Source organism: Rhea pennata, chromosome 11, assembly GCF_028389875.1.
Source record: "Rhea pennata isolate bPtePen1 chromosome 11, bPtePen1.pri, whole genome shotgun sequence".
In the NCBI taxonomy this organism is placed as follows: domain Eukaryota; kingdom Metazoa; phylum Chordata; class Aves; order Rheiformes; family Rheidae; genus Rhea; species Rhea pennata.
This window is the reverse complement of record NC_084673.1, coordinates 21,068,977-21,091,545: the sequence shown is the minus strand read 5'-3', so window position 1 is coordinate 21,091,545 and position 22,569 is coordinate 21,068,977. Positions and strand designations below refer to the sequence as shown.

The window sequence follows — 22,569 nt, the reverse complement described above, 5'->3', positions numbered from 1 at the left end:
GGGGCTGCGCTGCGCTGCGCGGGGCTGCGCTGCGCGGGGCGGCGCGGGGCGGCGCCGGCGGCGGGGACCCGCCCCGGGGGGCTGCGCCCGGCGCGGGAGGCGGTAGCGGCGGCGGCGCGGGGCCGCCTCGGAGCGCCGGGGGCGGGCGCGGGCCGGGGGGGCGCTCGGCGCCGCCGCCGCCGCAGGTAGGGGCCGGGGCCGGGGCCGGGCGGCGATGGAGGAGGAGGAGGATGGAGGCGGCGGAGAGGAGGCGGGGAGCGAGGCTGCGGCAGCAGCAGCAGCAGGAGGAGGAGGAGGAGGAGGAGGAGAAGGAAGGGGGGGCCGGGCGGCGGGGCCGGCGGGCATGTGGGACCGGCTGCGGGGCAGTCGGGCGGCGAGCGGCGGCCGGAGCGCGGCCGCGATGGCGCAGCGCGGCGCGGCGGCGGGCGAGAAGGCGCCGGCGGCGGCCGAGGGCGCCGGCGAGGGCGAACCGCGGGCCGGGGCCGGGGCCGGGGCCGCGCCGGGGCCGCCCGGCGCCGCCGCGCCCTTCCAGCCCCCCGACGGCGGCTTCGGCTGGGTCGTGGTCTTCGCCGCCACCTGGTGCAACGGCTCCATCTTCGGCATCCACAACTCCTTCGGGATCCTCTACATGATGCTGCAGAGCGACCTGGGCCCGGGACAGACGGACCCCACGCTGGAGTTCAAAACAGGTGAGGGGCCCGCGGCGCAGCCCGCCGGGCCGGCCGGCAGCGCGGCTGCCCCGCGGCGCCCGGCCGGCCTCTGGCCGCGGAGCTGGCCGCCCCCGCCGCGGCGCCGGGCCGGCTGCGGCGCGCCGCCGGCGGGCTTGGGGCGCGCTCGCCCCGGCAGCCTCGCCGCCGGGAGCGCAGGCCCTTTCCGAAGCAGGCAGCTGAGCGGGAGGAAGCTGTTTTCTCGGATGCATTGAACTGTGATTGCTCCCTGCCCCCCTCCCCCCCCCTTGCAGTCGTTACTATATTTATCTACAACAGTATCAGATGTTTCGAAGCTACTCTGCAGCCAATTAAAAGTAATTCATCTGAAAAGCTTGCCCTCAGCCAGTCCAGCCTGACGCGCTCTGGAGTAAGGAAAATAATGCGAATCAGCCGATACGAGGGAGCTACCTGTTTTGTGGGGCTTTTTTCCTAGAATTGTTATTATGTTTTTTTTAAGTGCCGTCTCTGCTGTATCTACTGGCTCGCGCTTGGGGGTGGCTGCAGGGAGAGCATCTGTCTTGCAGACACGCTTCCCAGGAATTGTATCCGCTCGATTATGCAGGCGAAGCCTGGCAGCATTATCTACGTGTGGTTGCGCAGAGGGGTAGGGTCTGTAATTTTTGGTGGTCTTCAGCAACGAGGACCGCAAACAGTGCGTGACAGCGTGCTTTGGTGGGACCTAGAGGCCTCAGCGGAGGTGGGGGCTGCGTTGTGCATGGACGTGCAGAAGGGGCTTTTGCCTCTGCAAAGACCTCGCTCGCTATTTCAGCAGCCTTGGCAGAGAGCTGCCGGGGCGACGGTCCCCGAGGGCGGGTTGGCGACGGACACGAGCACCCGGCCTGGCCTCCTCTATCGCGTTCCTCTCAGTGGAAAGATCACAGTGATCTTCCCGAGGAAAACCCGCGGCTCACCTTGCTTTAGTCCGGTGGGAAGGGACAAGCGCTTAGCGCTGGCGGGGGAAACTCCCAGTGAATGTGTCGTACCTCCGGATGCTTTGGTGGGACAGCGGTGATGGTCAGGGACCGAAGCAGGTGCTGGCAGGGCTGGGGGGTGCGGGAGGAGTTTAAGGGCTTGCTGTGGGGACCACCGGAGGCAGAGCTGCCGGCGTTCCCTTCGCTCGGCTAACGTCAGCTGCGGCCGCGAATGTGCAAGAGGAAAACAAATTCCAAGCTGGATACCACATCTAAGGCTCGAGAATTAACTACGCGATATCGCTCCCGGAGAAGGGATGTGCACGTGTAATTGAGGGCAGCCAGCGCGTTGCCCGGAGCTGGGAATGCCCGGGTAACTTTAATTCCTGTGACTGATGGGCTACCGGAGATGTGTGCGTGTGTGTGTGCTGGAGCTCCAGGAAACTCATCGCGCAGGTGCCCGTTTCCTGCTCGCCGCGATCCTGTCTAGAAAGCCCAAGGCGCAGCCGTGAAGGCAGGAGCTGTAACAAAAGAAATGAAAATAATGAAATTTTGGGTGGTTTGCAGGCTGCGTGCCCGAGACGGAGTCTCTGGGAGTCAGCATCTGTCTCCCACTCCCGAGATCTGTTGATGCGTGGCTCTGACCGCGCAGAGGCCTCTGAAAAGAGAGGCGTGTAGGCGTGCGCGGTGAGCCCACGCCGCGCACTCTGGCTGCCTCCGCGACGAGCGCGCGCTTTGGCCCGTTGGTAGCAGCCGCGGGCCCAGCGTGGCGTCTCCAGGAGGCTCCTCCCGGCTCCGCCAGCGCCGGCTGCTCTTCCGGCGCGGCGGGCGCGCGCGGGACGCGAGCTCGGGCGGTTGCCGTTGGCTTGGGGAAAAGAGCGAAGGGGCTCGAAACGCCTGGCTCGGCGCCTCCTCTTCCCCGCGCCGATACGGGGCGCCGGGCGAGTCCCAGCGCGGCGGCGCCGCGGCCGGGAGAGCATCCCGGACGGTGCGGGAGCGGCGAGGCCGAGCTCGGCCGGCTTCCCTGATGGATACCATATGTGCCAGTCGGTAGCAGCAGTAAATCTCCGGGCTCCAGCTTCCCTGTGCGGGAGCCGAGGGCAGCGCCAGGGCAGCGCGGGGGCCCCCTCCAGCCTCTCCCACCCCACCGGCTCCGGCGCTGCCATCCCTCCCCTTCGCCCGTGCATAATTTCCCCACTGCGCTCGTTTGCACGCAGCCGTAATCGGGAAAGTATCGTAGCCACTTCGCAAGCGCTGAGCGCCCTGGCCGTCCTGCAAAGAGCCGCACCGCCTGTTCCTGCTCCAGCCAGCTGGAAGGGGGCCGGTGCCCGGCTCTGCGGCCGCCGGCACAGCGGGCTCTCCCGGGCTCGGGGCTCCCCGGCTTGCTCTCGGCCCCGCTCTCGGCCAGGGGCTTTGCATCGGAGCGGGGTTTTGCTTCTGCTGGCGCTGGAGCGGGCGCCGGCCCGGAGCGAACAATAGCCGCCGCAGCGCCCGGCTATAATTATCCGGGTTTATTCCGTGTTTGCATCGGTCACGTTTTCACGCGTTTGATCTCCAGGCCCGCAGGATCCTCCGAGTTCAAATTCGGGGTCAGGCTTTGAAAACAAGCGCTCTCGCAGCGCCCCGTCGAATGCATAGGCGCCTTTGTTTAAAGGGATATACCGCGGAGGGTACGTAAACAACGAGCCCGTGACCAGCGCCGCGGCCCCGAGCAGCGTGAAGCCGGGGACAGGACTTTCGCACGGCACGCTCTGTGCTTTTGGGTTTGTTTTCTTTCAAGAGGGGAGGGTGGGTGGGGGGGGAATCATCGGGAGAAGCCGCCGGCGCTGGAAGCGAAACGCCCGGGAGCGCGCTCGGCCGGAAAGCCGCGGCTCTGCTCCGCTGCGGAGGCGCCGCGTGACGTTGGAAAGCGGCCGCCCCGGGGGGGCGAACGGGCTGATTTCCCTCCAGTCGCGCGAGCGGCGCGGTCTCGGCGAGCCGGGGGCTGGGTCCCGAGCTCTGCCCCTCGGGCGAGGGATGCCCGCGGGAAAATTCCTCGCCGGCGGGACGCGAGGCAGCCGGGGCGCTCGGTCCCTCTGCCTCCTGCCGCTGCGGTGGGTGAGCGCCGGGGGCTGAGCCCAGGCGCTTGGGGCCCGGCCAAAATCGGGTCCTCGGGCGGGCTGCGAGAGGCGACCTTTGCCCAAGGCGTTCGATTTGGGCCGGTTTTACCGCAGCCACCGCCTGCGTGGGCCGGAACGGGTGGTTTTTGTGGGGAGCCTGGAAGTGCCAAGGGTGCCCAGAGCGCTGCCGTCCCCGTTGCCCGTCCTTCGCGGGCGGGCGAGCGAGCCTGAGGGGCTCCAAGGCAGCGTGGCACCCGCTCCGTCCCCGAGCCTGGGAGGGCTTCTCCTGAAGGTGGCACTGTGGATGTGCCCTCCTTACCCAGCTCCCCCGGAGGTGACGCTGGCCCCCGAGCCCCCGCCAGCAGCGGGAGCAGCAGTGCGCCCCGGCCGCGGAGCCCGTCCCTTCTCCCGGGTGCTTTTACTGCGGCCCGGCGCCACCCAGGTGGACCGGGACGTCCTCCTGGGATGCCCAAGGCCACCGAGGATGTCCTTGCCGCCTGTCCTCCTCCAAGCCTTTCTGCCCCGCTGTCCTGCCTGGTGCCCCATTGTAACCAGCGGGTGATCCGTCTCCTATCCAAACAGGCTTTTTACATTTAATTTTTTCGTAGTTAACCCAAAGTCAATGAATGCCTCGGGGTAGGATTCAGTTATTGAAATACCCCTTCCTCTGGCGTTTCAGGTGCCGGAGGTGTCCTGAGTAGCCTTTGGGCAGGCTTGGGTCTGCCCTTGGTCGGTGTAGGTCTGCTAGCCCCGGGCTGGGTGCCCAGGGCGTGCAAAACAGCCCGCAGCTTTGCAGATATTAGTGTGCAGGAGCTCTGTTTTAAGGGAGAATCTTATTCGTACACCCAGGTGGTGTTTTGAGGTGGTACTGGCGTTGCTGGAGGGTGACCTTCAAGGCTGGGGGGATCCCATCCGCTCGGGGCGAGAGCACCGCGCCACCCCCGACGGGGTTTGCTTTGGAGCACCTGCAGGCTGAGAGCAAGGCCGTGCCAAACGCACCGCTGTGAGCTTTTCTCCCATTTTCTCCTCAGCGAGGAAAAGCTTTGCAAACCTTTTCTGTATTTTCCCGTTTTTGAAATGGAGGGGAGGGGAAAAAAAAGCCCAACCCATCCGCGCAAAGGATGAATGCGGGATTAGCAGCACGGTCGGGCTGTGTACGCAATGCACCGCGCGGGGCTGGTGGAAAAGCAGCCGTCACGGGGACGTTCATGCCGTTTTAAGGGGTTTTAGCTTTCTTTTAAGCGTCCTCCAGCAGCCAGCGAAGGGGACGCTTCAGTCTGGGGCGTGTTTCCCAGCGAGCGTCGTACTGAGGTGGTGGCAGCTCCACTGACCTTGCTGTAGCAAGTGCAAAGTCATGTCTGGTGGGTCTCTCTGGCCCCGCTTCCCCGGGGATTGCGCAGTCATCCCTCACCCGTTCATTTTCTTTTTCAGTCACTGCTGTTGCGGCAAAACAAACAAAAGAGCTTTGCCGTGGTTTGAGCCCGTTTCGGCCTTTTCAGAAACTTCCAGACAACCAGGGGGAAAAAAAAATCAAAAGCTTATGGTTATTACACTTAATAAAGTGCAATTTTTGCTTTTTTGTCTGTTTCTTAGACTCTTCCCCTGCCCTTTCTCCCTTCCCCACTTGGGCAGCAAGATTTCTTCTGAAATTAATTGCTCAAGGTGTTTGGATGCCAAATTTAGGCTCCGTTGCCGAGGCTGTCCTCTCCTAGATTTTCAGTCCAGTTCAGCACAGCACTGTTTCTTTGCACCTCAAATCCCAGTGATACTGTGCTGGGTAAGGAGAGGTTGTGGTAGGATCTGAGGTTGGGATCTAAAACCATCGACTCTTTAGGCTCATAGATGCATTAGCAGAACCTCTCAAGCATCTATCTCAAGGAGCATTTTACAAAGTCAACGCCCAGAATCTTCCGGCTTGTTTTGTTGGTTAAGTATTCTTCAAAAATAACTTTGTTTCCTCTTTCAAAGGCATCCAGAGCTTTCAGTGCAGCTTGGAGAAGCTGAGCACAGCAGGGAATTCAACAGAAAGTGGAAGTGCCTTGTACCAAGAAACGAAGGAGCGGTTTCATTTTCCCTTCTCAGGGAATTCCAGAAATACGTCAAGTTAACACGAAGGAGCAGGACTTGGACACCAGGAGAGGCAGTGTAAATCAGAAATCTTTTACAACCGGCCTTTCTAAGAAAGGGTGTGATAAGGGAAGGGGACGCTGGAGATTGCATACCCCGACTGTCGGAAAGCAGGCCAAGCAATGCTACAGCATGGAACGAGCCGGGGCAGTTGAGTTGTAGGACCTTAAAATAGACCTGAACCATCTGGTTAGGTGAAACTCTCTACCTGGAAGGAGACAGCAGCCCTGCTGATCTCTGCGGTAGTCCCCTGGGAGGAGGAAAGCAATTCCAGTTGAGTGGGATGGTTCGTGCATGACTAGCGAGGGTGTTGCCTCGTACCCCTGCAGCTACCCTTGCTGCCCGCCTCCTCAGGGCAGCACTTCTGCTTGTGGCTGTCTCCCTCTCTCCTTATCGTGCATGTTGATTGATACAGTCGGTTGAGCTCTCCTGTGGGTTGTGGTACCTCCCATGGCCCAGGCGGAAGAGCGGTCCCAGGCTGGCTTGGCTGCGGGAGGACCCTGTCCTGCAGAGCCATGCTGGGCTGATAGAAGAGGCTCATCTTACTTGCTGGTGCATCTGGTACCATTGGGTGCTGTGTGCTGGGGGAGTAGGGCAAGCAGGAAGAGAAGCCATCTTCTCATCTCACGGAGAGACAGGTCTTGAGGGTTTTATAACTAACTAAGGGGTTTCCTTCAAGTTGGGTGGTGTGGCAGTGGCTGACGCTAGAGCAGCAAACCTCTGCATCAGGTTTTCTGAAGGCATTAATCTTCCCTGGTAGGGTTCAGTGAAGAGCTAGGTTTCCTCTGTACGCTGATATTAGGAGCCAGAGCACTTTTGTCCCCAAAGAAGCTGATTAAGGGCCATGAGCCCCAGAAGCCAGGGCACCAGAGATCTCACCCGCTCTGTCAGAGTGAAGCAAGGGCAGCACAAGCTTGCAGCGATGGTAGCACCTCCACTGCCCTTTACAGACCAAATCCTGGCTGAGTTCGGGTGTTTTCACTGGTGGGGAGGTTCAGCAGAAGTCTGAGTTGTTTTTTGGTTCAGACATGGTAAGAACAGTGGGCCTGGGAGCTCCAAACTGGAGATGTGTTGGGAGGCTGTAGTGGTTTGTGTCTCTTTCTGATGGGCACCTTCTCCTAGTGCTACAGTTATGGGTTGGAGACAGCCCTGCATAGAGCTGGGAGCCTGTAACACCAGCTCCCTGTAGGGTTTTCTAGGGAGCTGTCAGAAAGAGGAATAACCTGGATTTTGACCATGCAGCTGGCTGTCCTTAGCTGTAGGCGTGAGTGTTCGGGAGCTGATCGGCATCGACAGGGCTGAGCACCGTGCTATTTGGGTTAGCTCTGCAGCCCTATGTGCTTTGGAAAGTCCCTGAAGGAATGTCTGAAGTCTGTTTTCATAACCTGCAATGAGCAGGGGGGAATTAATGCTCAGGGCATGGGTGGCAGTAAACAAGCTATGATATTATAGTGTTAATGGGGAGCTAATCCCAGTGGGACCTGCTCGCTGGTAGCTGCTGTGTCGAGAGGAATTTGTTTTCTGGATTTGGAGCAAGTGCTTTCGGTTGGCACCATCTGAATATAGGGACCGGGTAACATTTTGCTTTTTCATTCTAGTGACTCTTTGGGATCTCTGCCAGAGCTAGGCTAAATTCATGTCAACAGCTAGATTGACAGTGCATCTGTGCAAAAGCCCAAGGACCTAAATAAGGTGCAGTCTAACGGGAGAGCTCAGCTGTGTGTGGAGGCAGCTTCTCCATCTCCACGACAGCATGGCTGAAAGCACTGGGGTTTGCGCCCTCCCCCGTAGCTGGGGGTTTGGCCCACTTTGGGCTGGCATCGGGGAGATGTAATTAACAGATCCCCTCGTTTTGTGAAGGGCTTCACCAAAATCCCTTGGTCTACTCTGATGGTCTCCCCATCACCTCTTGGGCCCAAGAAGTCCTCCAGCTTCTCATACAGGCTGAGCAGGTGCAGAGGAGGCTCTGCAGGTGTTTTTCAGACTGTAACCAAGACCACGGGATGTGGCCTGTCACCAAGACCGGTGCCTCTACTCGGCGCTCGAGGCCTCTCCCAGCCGCTGGTTTTCGTGGGGAGTCACTTCTCCCGTTTTTTTGTGCCCTGGAGATGGAGGCGAAGAAGACCGTGTACCCTCCCGCGCTCTGTATGCTGATCATGCACATACAAAAATGCTGCACCCACTACAGCCTGGATTTTATTTTTTTCTCTCCCTTCCTCGAAGGCTGGATCATTCCATCTTTCGGCAGAAGGAGACACTGTCTCTTGGCATTTAACCCTTGAGGAAAGTAGGGCCGCGTGTGCGGCGCGCAGGACGCGGACGGCGTCCCCGCTGGGTTCGACGCCGGGCCGTTTCTCGCGCCGGCGGCGGCGTGCGCGTTCGGGCGGCTGGGGCCGCGCTGCGGGGAGCTTGGTTCACCCCGGGCTATTGCCGTTCATCCACCCCAAGACAGTTGGGGCGGTTGCAAAACCCGCATGACGTGTGCTCTGAACTGCTGCAACACGCTTTCATTTGTCCGCGGTTCGAACGTCTCCCAGGCACCTCGTACAACAGGTCCTGCCGGGTGCTGCGAGCCCGTTGAAGCCGCAGCGGTCCCGTTCCTGCGCGCCGGGCGGCCCCGCGGCGGGCCGCGAGCGAAGCCACCCGCCGCAGCGGGGCCCCTCTCGCGCCGCTCCTTAATCCGCCCGATCGCGCGCCCCGCGGGCCAGCCTCGGACGCGGCGGGCGTTGCAACTACGTTTTGGATTAGCAGCCTTTTATTTTATTTTTTTTAACCCTCTTTTATTCACGGATTCCTTAAAATCACCCAGTGCGCGTACAAGCACCTTTAGGAGCCCACCATGCATCGGTTGCTCCGTGCAGTGTAGCAATTTTTCCGGGCTGCCTTTCCCGACTCCCTTTGGATCAGCCCGCAGCCGCCTGGGAGGAGGTCGCCGCGCCGATCCCAGGCTGCGGCTTCCCTCTGGGGAAGCGGGAGCGCCGGGCGAGCGTTGCGGGGTGCTGGGTGCTGGTGGTGGTGGTGGGGCGGAAACGTGACCTGGGAGGCTGCAAGCCGCCGCTTGCCTCGCCGCGGGCGGCGCGCGGTGACTCACGGCCGGCGCCGCCGGGCTCTCGGCCGGCACCGAGCTGCTTGCTCGCCCGCCCTCCGCCCCGCGGCACAGCCCTCCGGCGCGGCCTCGCGGCGCGCTGCACGGTGCCAGACCCGCCGGCGGAGCGGCCGCGCGGGGCGCCGGGGCAGCGGACGGGGCGGGCGGCGGCGGCGGTCGCGGGAGCGCGCTCCCTCCTCGCTGCCTCCTCCCCAGCTCTGTAGCTGGATTTAGGAGCTTAGTGAGAGCTGCAGGTTGGGTTTCCTTGGTTTTTTTTATTTTTATTTATTTTTTTATTTTTTTCCTTCCCCGCTGGGAGCGGGGAGATCCTGCAACCTCCTGCTTCGGAGGCGCCTAAGCAAAGCGTCTCAGGCTTTTGGCCTTAATCTGCACGCCCTCCTTTCCCCTGCGTAAAATGGAGGCAAAACCCTTCCCTCTCCGGGGAGCACTGGGCGAGCGAGTGTGTTTGCGCTCGCCGGGCAGTCGGGCGTTTCAAGGGTTATATAAACCCCGGCCAGAAGCACCGAGAGCTCTTGCAGGGCTGGCCGTGGCGCCCGGTTGCTACATGCTGCAGCCAGGCACTGAGCAGCCGGGGGAGAAGAAAACGTAATTGCCGCTTATTAAATGAGCGTCGTACCTCGTGTGCGCGATCTGAATTGGGTCCTCTGGAAAAAATAGTGGGTGATTAAAGATCTACTATAATTACATAATGTATACGCACAAGGCGATGAATTAAGGTTGCCCAGACAAGCTTCGTTCTGGGATTTCCCAACTTTTGTGGGCTTAACGTTGCAGTCATCCTAACGTGCTTCTACCGTGGGGGGTGTAATTACTGATATTAGAGCCGAGCCCAGAGCCCGGCGAGGTTGCGTAAGGCTCGGCAGATACAAATTGCCCTTAGTCGGAGTCGCTGCTTGTTCACTGGAGCTTGCAAACTCGAGAGCCAAAGAGGTTGTGGGGCATCTCTCTCTCTCTCTCTCTTTTTTTTTTAATTTTATTTATTTAATAGGTGCAGAGCTGCGGCTCCAGCGAGCTGAGTGACGCGCTGTAGATCAAACCAGCACCAGAGAGAGATCTCGCCCTTTCCACGTCCAACGTTTTTGCTGCAAAACCCCAAAGCCTTCCTTTCGGCTTCGTCGAGGCGGGGGGTAGCAGGGTGGCGGGTGCATCGCCCCTGGGGACGCAGCGCGACTGTGGCCGGTCGCGGGGACACCACCCATTCGCCCGGTTACAGCAGGTGGGATGTTCTTGATCCCTGGTCAGCTATTAATCCCCATATTTTCGCAAAAGCACGTTTATTTCTTAAGCTTTATGTAAACAGTGGAAGCTGGGAGCACTAGGGGGTGGGGAAAAACTTGTCCGGGATTAAACTCGCATGGAGTCAAGCATGCCGAGCTTGTGAGCCTGGGGAGAGCTTAATTAAAGTCAAAGGCAAACCGTTTCCAGAAAATAATCCTGGCTCTTTAAACGGGATATTTTTGTTCTGGGCCCAGAACATCTCCTTTGCCTCTTTGGTGTCAGCTTTAATAACACGCAGCGCGATCTCCAAGAAAAACAAATTGGAGCTCTTGGAAGGCGTTGCTGCAGAGATAAAAATCTGTAACGGTGTTGCTGGTAACACCTCGGGTTGTTAAAAGGGGAAGACTGCGCGCGGTCTGATTCACGTCGGGGCTTTCTCGTGACCGCGGGCACCGCGGGAGCCGGGCGCGCTGCGAGGTGGCTGCTCCGGGGAGAGACCCCCGGCCGGAGGGCGCCGCTGCCGAGCCTGCCCGGGAGATCGCGCGGTGGCGGATGGTTTTCCCCGGCCCGGGCAGTCCCTGCATGCCCTGGGTCGCGCTGCTTGGGCTTTGGAGGACTTCATTTTGCTTTCCTAGGGCTGGCGAGCACCACCCGGCCGAAAGCTCGCGGGATCGGCGTTGGCGTGGAGGTGAAATGCTAAAAGACCTTCTGGAAAAAAATGGCTCAGGCATTGGATTTGGGGGGAAAGCAAGTTTAATGAAAAATCAACTTAAACTGGGGCTAATCTTTTCTAAAAGTCTGAACAACTCATGAGAGCGCTCCCCGAATGGACGAATAAAAACACCAAGCCGCCAGCTTGGACGTCCCAGTGCGACAAAGTCCCACGTGTTTCTGGTTGTACCGCTGAGCCTGCTGCAGTCCTCTCTTTTTTTTTTCCCAGGGAAAGCCTCAGTATAGGAAAATTTTTCAAAAGTAGCCTATTAACTGCTGGGATGCTGAACCAGAGATCTGAAAAGGTCTGGGGAAGAGGAGCCTAACCAGAAGCCTGCACTTGAGTCTCTCAACGGTGTTTTTACGTGCTCGGTATAACATGCAGTGAGCGCCTGCTGAAGGCCCCCAGCCCCCCAAAGCAGTGCAGTAGGGTGAGGAAAAACTGCCTCTTTCTTCTACGTACTTTGACCCTGTTCAGAGTTGACCAGCTGCTGGTCTGAAGGTGGCAGAGGGCTCTGAGGGTGCCCAACTCTTGCCTGGTTGCAAGCTGTAGCCTACAGGGAAGGGAAACCTGCACCGGCTGCAAGTGCTGGAGCAGGTTTGCCATCACAGCCTTCTTCAGTGGGACGAGGAAGCCCACTGCTGGTGGCTGGTCCTGTCGTTCCTCCTCGCCATCTGCCTTGAGATTGTCCCGGGTCTGCTGGAACCGGGTCCGTTTCGGAGCCTCGGTGCTGGCTGGCAGGAGCAGAGAGGACTTGGCAGGATAACTTGGCCCTCTCCGTTTTGTAAGCAGATCCCTCAAGGCTCCCTACACTTAGCCTAGGAAAAGCCCAGTGCTGAGGCTCGACTCCTGGGTTTGCACTGGGTGTAATTTGGGCAGAAAACATGCTTTTTGATAGGCAGGCTTTAAAATGACCGGCAGGAGTACGTTGTCCGCCGCATAATCCAAATCTACCGTTGCGCGCCAGTGGGGATGCTTGTGCGAGCAGGGCAGGGGCCAGCCCTCGCCTTGCTGCCCTGCCCGGCTCCGTCAGATAAGGAAATTGTATCTTTATCGCTTAATTGCAGCAGATATAATAATAGGAGCATGCTGTTGAGATAGAGCATTGCCACGGGGTAAGCATCGGCAGTGTTTTCTTTTGGAATAAACCCGGGGGGCCGCGGCGCTCCTGGAGGCTTGTGGGGCTCTTCCCGCCGCCCTCGGGCCGAGCGGCGCGAGCCCGCGCGCTCTCCCGGGCCTCTCCGCCCTTACCGCCGCGCGTGCCCTGCCAGCTGGGAAACAGGCCGGGCAATAAAAGCCGTGCCGGCTGCCCGGAGGCTCTTTTGCACCGACGCCAGGGAAGTTTTCCTTGCACTCGGTCAGCACTCGGCTCGACAGGAGAGGAGCGGAGGATGAAAGGGATGTTGCCGACCTGCTTCTGGACGGTGCTTTGATTGCTCGGCTCTGCGCTGCAGCTTGGAAGTGCGGTTTCCTTCCCTTTTTCTGTACCGCCTGGCGGGTTTCGCGCTGGGTCTCCCGGCCCGCTCGGTCCGTGCGTGTGAGCTTAGTGCTAAAGCGAAAGAGCCTGACTGCTCTCAGGAAGCAAAGCCTCCGCTTATCCGCGCGGCGTGGTCCTTAAGTCCTTACGCTTGCTGGACGCGGATTTTCCTCTCTCGTTCACCGAGTCACGTGCGACGCGGCTGACGGGGCCCCTCCACGCAGAGGTGGGCATCGTCCGCTTCTCCTGAGCACCGGCGGACGTGCCGGCGGCTGGGAGCTGCTACCAGCCGCCGCCGCGGCGTTTCACGGCCACTCCGGTTGGGACCAGGTGGGCAGGTGGCATGCCAAGGCCCTCTCTGAGCACGGTGGGAAGTGGTGATTCACTGCGTGGATGAGTCAAGCCTTCCGAGCGGAGTTGCAAGGAGAAACCTGGCTTGGGAAGGGCAGTCCCAGATGCAAGGAGAAACCTGGCTTGGGAAGGGCAGTCCCACTGCAGTGGCAGGTGCCTTCTGGCTTCAAGCTCACGGCGGGGAGAAATACCCACTTCAAAAGCAGCTTGTAATTTCTGCTTTGAGGAAGATGAACAGGGCTCCCTTTCAAGGACCGGGGCTGCGTGGGTGGCAGCAAAGCCTGCGGCCCGGGCAGCACGGTTGTCTGCATGCAGAGCAGGCCATGGTCAAGGTTCAAGGGAGAGCCGTCATTTCAAAGGAAGGGTGGAGGGAATGGGGACGACACTGGGCTGGAGGAGGAGACCACACTGAATTGGTCTCACCATGCTGGAGTGAATAAATGCCCAAGGGCAAGCAAGCCCAGCTTAGTAAAACGCTCCCAAAACGTGTGGTCTTGTGTAATGAGAGCGAAACAAGCCGTGGCTTCCTCCCCCAGCCCATTGGTACCAGCTGCTTTGGAAGCCCTAACAAATGCCTGCCTCAAAGCAGGACTTTTTTTCTCTTTCTCTAACCTGTGCTTTGACTCTTCAGGAGCTTTTGGCCGGACTCAGTGTGTCTGTTGCTACCTGCCCAGGTCCCACAGTAATAAACATATCTTGCAGATGAAACAACTCCTGTCAGGCTCCCCAGGTCTCATGGAGCTCAGAAGCAGGTCTGCAAAGGCTGGCTGCTACCTGGGGCTGTTGGTGGTCTCCTCATCCATCTCCTGCCACTTCTCACTAGCTGTTCTGGGTCCTGCTGATGGAGATCTGGGTCGTACCACTGTCCTTTGGAAATCAAGGAGGGGAAGAGAGAAACTGAGGCTGAGGGGAGGCTAAGCACCCTGAGGTGTTAGTGATGGAGCCAGTGATAGGAACCAGGCTGTATCTCCACTGCCCCTTCTCCATGTACGAGGCCTGCATCATTTTCTGTGTGGGGAAAATCACCAGCAGCTTTGCGCAGGGCATGTCCCTCCTCCAGACCATGCTGCAAGCAGGAAAACTGCACTTGAGCAACACGCCGTGTGTGGGAACCTCTCTTCTTTATGAATCTCCACCAAAGGGTGCAAAGCACTGGGGAGCCCCTTTGGTAGTACTGTGAACTCCTGGGCTGCTCCTCAGCGCTGTGCTATCACTGACTGGCTAGTAAAATACATGCCAAGGTAAACCGTCATCTCTCAGGGATACTCACTGGCACATGATACAGATGTTTTTTGCCCCAAACAAGTGCCACAGATGTTCTGTTCCTTGGCAAAAAGGCACATGCTCCTTGAAGGAGAAAGGTGCATCTCATGGTTCCCCAGTCTGGGGAGAAACCCAAGTGTCCAGCTGACTGGAGGTAGGGGCTGGTGCCTGGTGGGCTCTCCATGCCCCCCATGCATGTGGTGGGGCACATCTCTCTGGCTGAGCATGTCACTGCTCATAGTCCTGTCTGGCTCTGGCCAGGCTGCATTAGGCTTCCACCATCTGCTGCGTCTGGTTTTCCAGCTCTAGCTCTTCTAAATTCGCTTGGTTGGGAGAGGGCCTGAAGGGCTTAATTCAAATAGATTCCAATAAAATCAAATGCATTGCCAAAAGATAATATATCATGGTGGATGGCTTTTTTTCCTGTTTTTTAAGCCATTCAACTCTACCCTGCTTCAGATCATCAGCCAAACAGCTCCAAAGTGGAGGTATTTCAGGTCCTGATGTGAACTCTGTGGTTGGCGATTAACTCCCTGGTACCAATGTCAAACTAAATCCTTATAGCCCAGATCTTAATTTCAGAGCTTCAGTTTCCCTGTTCTTTGGGCAGCATTCCCCTCTCCCATCCCTCTTCTGGCTCAGCAGCCAGCTCGGCTGCCTTGTTTCACTGCCTGGTAGCTACCTAGCACCAAGCAAATGCCCAGCAAGAAGATACATCCCACCACTAGGAGCTTCCCGGCTTCTGAAGAAACTGCTGGAAGGATCTTTCCTCGCTGACTCTCTCCTTGGGGCTGCGTTTCCCAGACCTCTCTGGTGGGTTGCTCAGCTCCCAGGAACACAGTTGCCAAAGCCTCTTCCCTGGCATGCATGCATGGCCTCTCTCCTTCGCTTCTGCGGTGCCACCCCGAGCGAGGCAGGCAGCGATTTTTGCCCTACCAAATGAAACACGCTGCATGAAAAGGCAGCTAGAGAGAACTTCTCCGAATTGGTGTCTGAGAGCGTTTTCTCTTAAAAGAGAGATTGTTGCTTAGACTTTTATCAGAGGATGAAAAAAGGAAGGGGGAAAAATAATCCAAAAAGCTGTTGAAACAATAAAACCAGGCAGCACAGCAAGAAAAGAAACATCTTAGAGGGTTTTACTAGTTCCTCTGCTTCTAAAGCTCTTGTTGCAAATTTCAGGAATTATCTGAGACATTGTCCAGTGATGTTAGCATCACTTCTAACTGTTTAGCATAAGATAACTGGGTTTTTTTGTTATTTATATCACACCCTCTTCAGTTATGCTGATTCAAAGTCAGACTAGAGTAGGTGGGTATTTTGTTGCCTTCCAGAGCAACTGGCTTTGTGTGGTTTTCCTGTGGCTGTTAGTTTTCCTCAGCTCCATCCTGGGAAGACTGAGTGGTGGAGCAGCCTCTCCAGATGAGGCCGGGAAGGTATGCTGGCTGCAGATGGGGACTAGGGCATGGGGGGGGCAAGGAGACTTTCTTGGGTTGTGCAAACCCAGTGCAGCCTGCCCTGGTGCAGCTTGGCTCCTCATCTGCATCCGTGGGGTTGCTTTTCCCAAGAGGCACCTTGAAGATGCACCCGCAGAAGTTCATCACCCCCTCCCTGCTCCTGCTCCACCATCCCAGCAGCCCTCCTGGATATTCAAATTCAGGAGAGTAATAAAGAGCTTGACAAGTTGCTTCATTATACATGGTTCACAAGATTGGTGATGGTTTTCCCTATTAGTCAGGGCTGATGATGAGTCAATCTCCTTTTATGTTCCCTTATGAATGAATAAGTTTTGGCTCATATGCAATGGCCAAACTGGTAAGCACGATGCAGCTGGTCTTAGTCTCATTATCAAACTAGACATAACTAAGTCTCTCTCTATATACATGTCACATAATCTCCAATCAGCTCAGCTTTTACATGTCCAGCCAGGACTGAGCAGTTGTCCTGGTGTTCGGGTGGGATTGGCAGCAGGTCGGGAGGCTACCGAGCACCAGCCACAGCTGTGCTGAGCTGCAGCCGAACCAGCTTGGCTGCATGCAGGGTCCCCACAGGTGACTGATCGGCTGATCCAAGTGTCTTTGTGAGTGTCAGTGGCTGTGAATGAGACATGTGGAGGTAACCCCATCAGCAGTTTCCTCTGGAGCTCTGGTGGTCCCAGGAAAGGCTCGTGAAACAACTCCAGGCCTTTCATTCCTCCCAGGCACCAAGATTTCAGCTTTGTGGCTTCAGCAAGAGCCACCACTAGTCTTGCATGGCCTCTCCTCCTCACTTTGCCCACTGATCTTCTTGGCTTTCCCCTTGACTGATTCCTTTACGCCTCTATGACTATCCTTCATCCTTGAGTCACTTAACTTTCATGGCCCCGTCAAACCTAGTGCTGAATGCAGCATTGCCGTACGGAGATCCTCGTCGCAGGGGTTCCCATGCTCTTTGCCATCTTGGCGTCACTGCGTCTGTCCTTGGTCAGTGCAGCAGTCTGGCTGTTTTTGTTGCTGAGAAGCCAACCTGTCTCCACTCCCATCCTGGCTTTCTTCCAGGAGATGCAATAGGAGGCGGAGGTCTTGCTCCGGGCATCCTGAGCAGCAGCACAGGGCAACATGTGTGCTTTGTTTTAAGGTGATTTCAGCTCCAAATCACGTGCGATTGCTGCAGAGCTGCTCCAGCGGCGGGGCTCCGCTGCTGCAGAGCGCAGGCTGTCAGAAAAGCCCTGCGGCTGAGCTGAGACGTCTCCCAGTGGACAAGCAGTTACTGATTGATTTGGTGACACCTCATTAAAAAGCTATAAAACAAAAAGTGTCTATGTTCCCTCTCCCCGGGGATGCGGGAGTAGGACGGACCGCAGAGGCCAAGATCTGAACGTTATTGTGAGGGCTGCAGCCAGTGGCCTGAATGCTCCTGCTATATTCCAGCAGTGCAAAATAGCCCTTTAAATAAATGGGCTGGTGACAGCGCATGCTGGAGAAGCCGACCTGCGCGGAGGGGCTGCCTGCACCCCCATTTGGGGGGCTCCCTCCTCCCACCCCATGGTAGCGAGGCGGGTTTGGCACCTCTCCATTCGTTTTGAGTTATTTCTGCTCCTCTCCACAGACCTGTGTCTGATATTACTGCCCGAGCTGTTGGTTTAAGCAGCAGGAGCAGGTGACTTCTTCAAAGGCAGAATACGTCCCTCTGCCAGCACGGTTTTCTTGATAGCAGTGTGGAGGAGCAGAGATCCTGCCGAAACAGGCTGGCATCTGAACCGAACGTGTCCCAGCGACCTGTTGTGATACTGCCGGTGGGATTTAGCCAGCAAAGCGATACTCTCGGGTGAATTTCCAAGGCAGACTTTCCAAATCTCCATTCAGATCCTCATTTCTGTCATGCTGGAAGTCATAATTGTCCTTTCAGAGGAAGAGGATGGGGAAGGAGAAGCTGAAATCAGTGGTTTCACTGGAACTGGGTTGAGCTACTGCTTCTTGTTCTGCTGCAGTCTCCGGGACTGCGAATGTTTCCAAAAATCACCATTATTTCCCTGTAGTTTCCCTTCTGCAAGAGGGAGACAGCAGCACTTCTGTACTTCTTCTGGAAAATGGGCAAGTGGGAGGGTGGAGATCCCACCAACCTTCCAAACCTTGGGGAGTGGGTGGCCTGCACGCATGGACGCGTGCACCCCCACGGGCTGTGGCCGCCCTGGCGCCGCAGGACTCCCCTCCCTGTCCGCTGCCGGCCCTTGTTCCCTGAAAATCCTGGCAGGCTTCAGCTGTGCACAGCTGAGGCCGTTTGGCCTTGCTTCTTCCCCGCAGACGTAGGGGGATGGATTGACTTTACACAAGGAATTGAAGATAAGCGACTCAACTGGACCAAGACCAATCGCATGCCTGATATTTGCTGAAATAGGGTAATTTGCCTGCTCCTTCTTACATCCACCCCAGAAACGCAGTGTTTTCACAGCAAGGAAGAGGACGGTCCCTAACCGTGGCGGTGGGATGTATGGCTTTTAATCCTGGATTAGAGGAGGGCCAAACCCACGCAGTAACCCACAGAAACCTTCACGAACCTCCTCTTCCGTTCCTGGTTGCGACTTGAAAGCGCTTGATGCAGCAGAAAGTGGAGACGTTTCTCGGGGGGAAGCGCATTAATGTTTCACCCGGGTTTGAACCGGTTTGCTGCCGAGGCGCTGAAACGCCAGGGCTGTCCCCAGTTCCCCTCGCTCTCATTAAACATTGCACGGCTCAGGGAAAGTGCCGCTCTGGTCTTTGCACGGACGCTTTGTAGGCCAAAGCCCTCAGGGTTTCGCTTTTTCAGTATATGTGTATGTATGTATATGTGCATATATGTATATGCACATAGATATACGCACATATGTATATATACACTATATATATGCACATATATTCATGCACATGGATCTATATATGTGGGTGAGTATATACATACTATATAGGTATGTATGTCTGATTTATATACATACCATATAGGTATGTATATAAATTTGTGGATGCAGGCGACCGGCACGCTCGGCTAATGGAAAAGTGAGCGCGGGGAGCCGCCCTGCGAGGGAACGCTGGCGCCTCGGCGGTGGCTTTGCTCCCGCCGCGTGCCGCTCCCAGGGGTAGCCCTGGCTGGTGCCAGCGCTGCAGAGCGGCTGCCGAACCCGCTGGGTGTCTGAAAAGCTTTCAGATGAGAGCAGGTCAGCCAAAAGTAACACAGCATTGGCAAGGGGGTATAGCCTGTTCCTTTGTGGGGAAAAAAATAAAAAAAAAAAGAAGAAAAGAAAGAGAAAAAGAAAAATTATTGGTGTGCTTTGGTTTCTTTTAGCTGTTGGATTTGCTTAATTGCAGCGTGGTGTATTTTTCTGAGATATCCAGGTGTTCTAAAATGTATGCTTTTATACAAGGAAACAACAAGAGATTAAAATCACGGGGATATTTCATTCCTCTTTTGGCCTCTGGCTATTTGGTTTAATGATAATAGGCAAGTCTTGTGTAGCTTGGGGATTTTTTTTTCCCATCAGTAGACTTCAGAAGCAGTGTCTGACGGTGTAAGTGTCTCCTTGCTGTAGAGATGGGGCAAACTGTGGCCCGGGAGCTGGAAATAACTTGCTGCCGGTCACCAGGAGAAGAGCCCGGGTCTTTCCGCCGCGTGAGCTGCTTCGCTGCACACGCGCAGCTCAGGGCGACGGGGTTTGGGAGGCTCCTTGGGATGGGGTCCCGTCGGGCTCTGGTGCAAGAGGACGTGCCCCACCGCTGGCATGGGCTCTGCAAAGCCGTGCCCAGAGCCCACGTGTAACAGTCCATTAAAATTAGGTGTTAACTTCATTTACGAATGAAGCTCGGGGGCAAAACAACTTAAAAGACGGCTCGCGAAGCCTTGAGAGAGGCCTCCCTTTGGAAAGCGCTTGGAGCAGCTGTTGCTGCTGTGTAGACTTTCCTTTCATATTTATAGACACACACATCCTCTTTTATTGGGCAGACCTTGTCTTCAGGGCCTCATTAATTGTAAGCAAATAAGTTATGTAACTGAAATATTTTGATAATGCTCTGTCTGCAAGGCAGCTCTCCATGGGTTTAGCTGAGGAAGAAAGCTGTCGAGAGCGAGGCAGGACGCCTGGGCCCTTGTGGACCTTGCCACCAGTCCGAGCAACGCGCCTGGTTGCCCAGTGTCGTATCTGTAAAACGAAGGTCACCATTATTTGCGTTTTGCCTAGTGTTCAGGTGGTGCCTAATGGGATGTCCATGGACTAATACCAGAGCTGTTGTTGGACGGGACTTTGAAACATGGAGCGTTTCCAAGCTCTGCGCTGCTTGGAAGGAGAGGCAGGAACAGAAATGCCTTGTGCACCCCAGCAGCAAATGCTCTAACGTTGGCAAAAATGTTGTGCTGGTTCACTTTTCTCCAACTTAATCCAAAGGAATAGTCCATTTCCTGGGGAGAAAACTGCCAAGGCAGCCCTCATGTCTCAGCATAGCTTTGTACCTCCATCACAACTTCTGCTTCTTTCCCTGCAGTCCCTTGAAGACCATTTGCTTTGGACACAAGCTCAGAGTATGAGCACAGGGCATCCCCTTCGGGGCTGCCCGCCACCCTGGTGGCGTGTGCTCCTCTCTGCCTGCTGGAGAGTTTCCAGTTGGACCAGCATAGTGAGTCTCCCACACTTTGTTAGGTGCTGGTGCCTCATTGAAGCACTGCCCTGCACGCGGCATGCTTGCTGTCATGAGCCGGTGGAGGAAGGCTGCCCGGTGGGCTCCTATCCTGCGCCAAACAACGCATGTGCGTGGCCGCTGGGGAGATGGGTGCCCAGAGAGCACTCCAAAACAGGAAACGGATGCTTGCATTCAAAAGAGAGCTGCCAGTGGGGCGGATGTTTGCATGGCGGCGGATATCGTATGAGGGCAGCCCCCACTGACAGCAGCAAAGCATCTTGCTGAAGCTCAGGTGGACGCATCCTTCAGACATTTCTAATTGGCAAGGTGGCATCACGGGGAATGGCTCACATGGTGAGGGGAATAGACCCTGAAGGCCACCAAAGGGAGGCCACTCTGGCCACGCCAGGCACAGGAAGAGGGGTTTGCATTTTTTTTTCCAACCATTGGCCACATCCTGATCTGTCGAGGGGGCTTGAGATCCTGGTCAGGGCTCGAATCTCTGCTGTGCCAAGCATGCAGCAAGCCCGAAAAGGCAGTACTAGGAGCAGGCTGGAGGTGAGAAGGGGTCAGCACCAAGGGGCTACAGCTAGGACAGGAGCGAAGACCTCGTCACACCCTCCTTCTCTGCATGGAGGAGTCAAGCTGCTTCCCAGGGAGCAGCTTCCTTCCTGCCCTGGAGTTCTGCCCTGCCACCACAAGCAAGCGACACTCATCAAGCTCCGCTTGGGCCCAGGACAGGCTGAATAGCACCACTGCCAGGAAACAAAGAAATGAGGTTTGCAAGGGGAGAGTTTTCTGTTTGCTATTTTAGGCATGCAGTAGAAGTAACCTTTAGACCTCCCCTCTCACAGGATGAGGTTGGGGGGCCTGCCAGGTTGCTAACGCGTGTCCCGTGGAAAGCTCACCATCCCGTCTCCAGCGCTCAAGGAAATGTTCTCTGCAGCAAGGTATGGCCTCTTGCTTAATGATCCACTTGCTCTGCCTCAAGGGAAGGAAAACTAGCCCGCTGGATTTTTGGCTCCGCTGCCTGCTCAGGCAGACAGAAATGCGCTCATCTGGATTTTGCAGAATTGCTAGAAGTAGTGTCCAAACGGCTGAGCCGCTGCCGGCTTCCCAAGCAGTCCTCAGTGTGTCAAGCACACGGCCAGCGGGCTGCGAGTGGTCCGAGACGTAGCGACGGAGGTGGTGTGCATCAAGCAGCTCTGGGAATGTCCCCTGGCTGTAGGCTGGTGGGACGAGGAGAGTTCTCTGCCTTTGAGGCAGGTGGCTCTTCCCCGTTTTACTTAGCTCATGTGGCCAAGAGTGGCTGTGATCCTCCCTCAAAAGTTGGACATCTCAGCTTCTCCGCCAGGCCGCCGCATCCCTGCTGCCTTGGCTTTGCGACTCCTGTGTAACCCCTGCAGAAATGGGGAACAGGCCCATGGCACTCCCCGAGTGGCTGCTGTCCTGCGTGAGCACAGCAGGAGCCAGTCGTGGAGCCAGGACGATGATGATTTTGGGTCATTGCAGCTGCAACTCATTAATCAGAGGTTTTCTGGTTGCATTTTTTTCTGAAGTGCCTTTACAGACTGTTTATTGAAAAGTGACCCAAAATAAACTCTCCCAATTTGCTCTTGGCACTGCCAATGTGAGTTTTCTCCGGAGACTAGTGTGCAAAAAGAGGAAATTGAGGATGCTGAATGTCACGGTTGCGGAGAGGTTGGCCTGAAAAGCCAAAGCAGGCAGGCGTTCTGTGCCTGTCTGCCCTAGTGTAGGGCTTGGCCATGTATTTCAGGAATATGATGTCCATGTAGGAGAAATCTGTGCTCTTGGTTAAGGAAAAAAAAAAAAAAAAAAAAAAAGGTTACTGCAAAAGAAAATATAAGCTTGAAGTTGCATTATTTTAAAGAGGGCACATTTCCTTCTATAACTCAGTCCCGTCTTCGGTCAAGTGCTGCCACCATCTCAGGGAACTGTCTCATAGCACATGTCTACCCAGGGCACACTTTGGAAGTTACAGTCCCTAGGAAGCAGGATGCTGCTTAGGCTGGAGGGATGTTGCCCTTCCACAGGCTCCTCCTTCAAGCTCTCTCTCCATGCAGTGTTGGCAGACTTGCAGCTGTATCAGCTTACAGAGACTCCCTTGGAGTCCACCAGGGAAGATCTGGTGTGATGGCACACCGCATGAATAGCTCATGAGGGCTGGAGGTTGGGTCTAAAGCCAGTATCTCTCCTGCCCTGTTTGAAGGTCCTACTTTATCCTCATGATGTCACTTTTTTTGTGGCCTCTGGGTATTTGGGTTTCTAATCAGTGGAAATACAATAGCGTAGTCTACATATCTAAGCCTGGAGATGAAGCCTGGGCTATATAAATCCCTGCCCTCAGCATCTGGGATTTGCAGTAGGTTTCAGAATTATTTGCTGTAGGAGGACATAAAATCTCTGCTGTAGGCACTAAGGAGGAACACAGGGAAAAATCTTCCAGAGCAGCATT

General features: G+C 56.4%; 1 protein-coding gene across 1 annotated transcript in view; it reads left to right on the top strand.

The window, feature by feature from the left end:
- Positions 1–343: 343 nt before the first annotated feature.
- Positions 344–22,569, top strand: part of SLC16A2 (solute carrier family 16 member 2) — a 49,530-nt gene continuing 27,304 nt past the window's right edge. The window contains exon 1 of the mRNA XM_062584899.1: positions 344–689. Coding sequence (XP_062440883.1) covers positions 344–689 — 346 coding nt within the window. The remainder of the gene's footprint in view (positions 690–22,569) is intronic.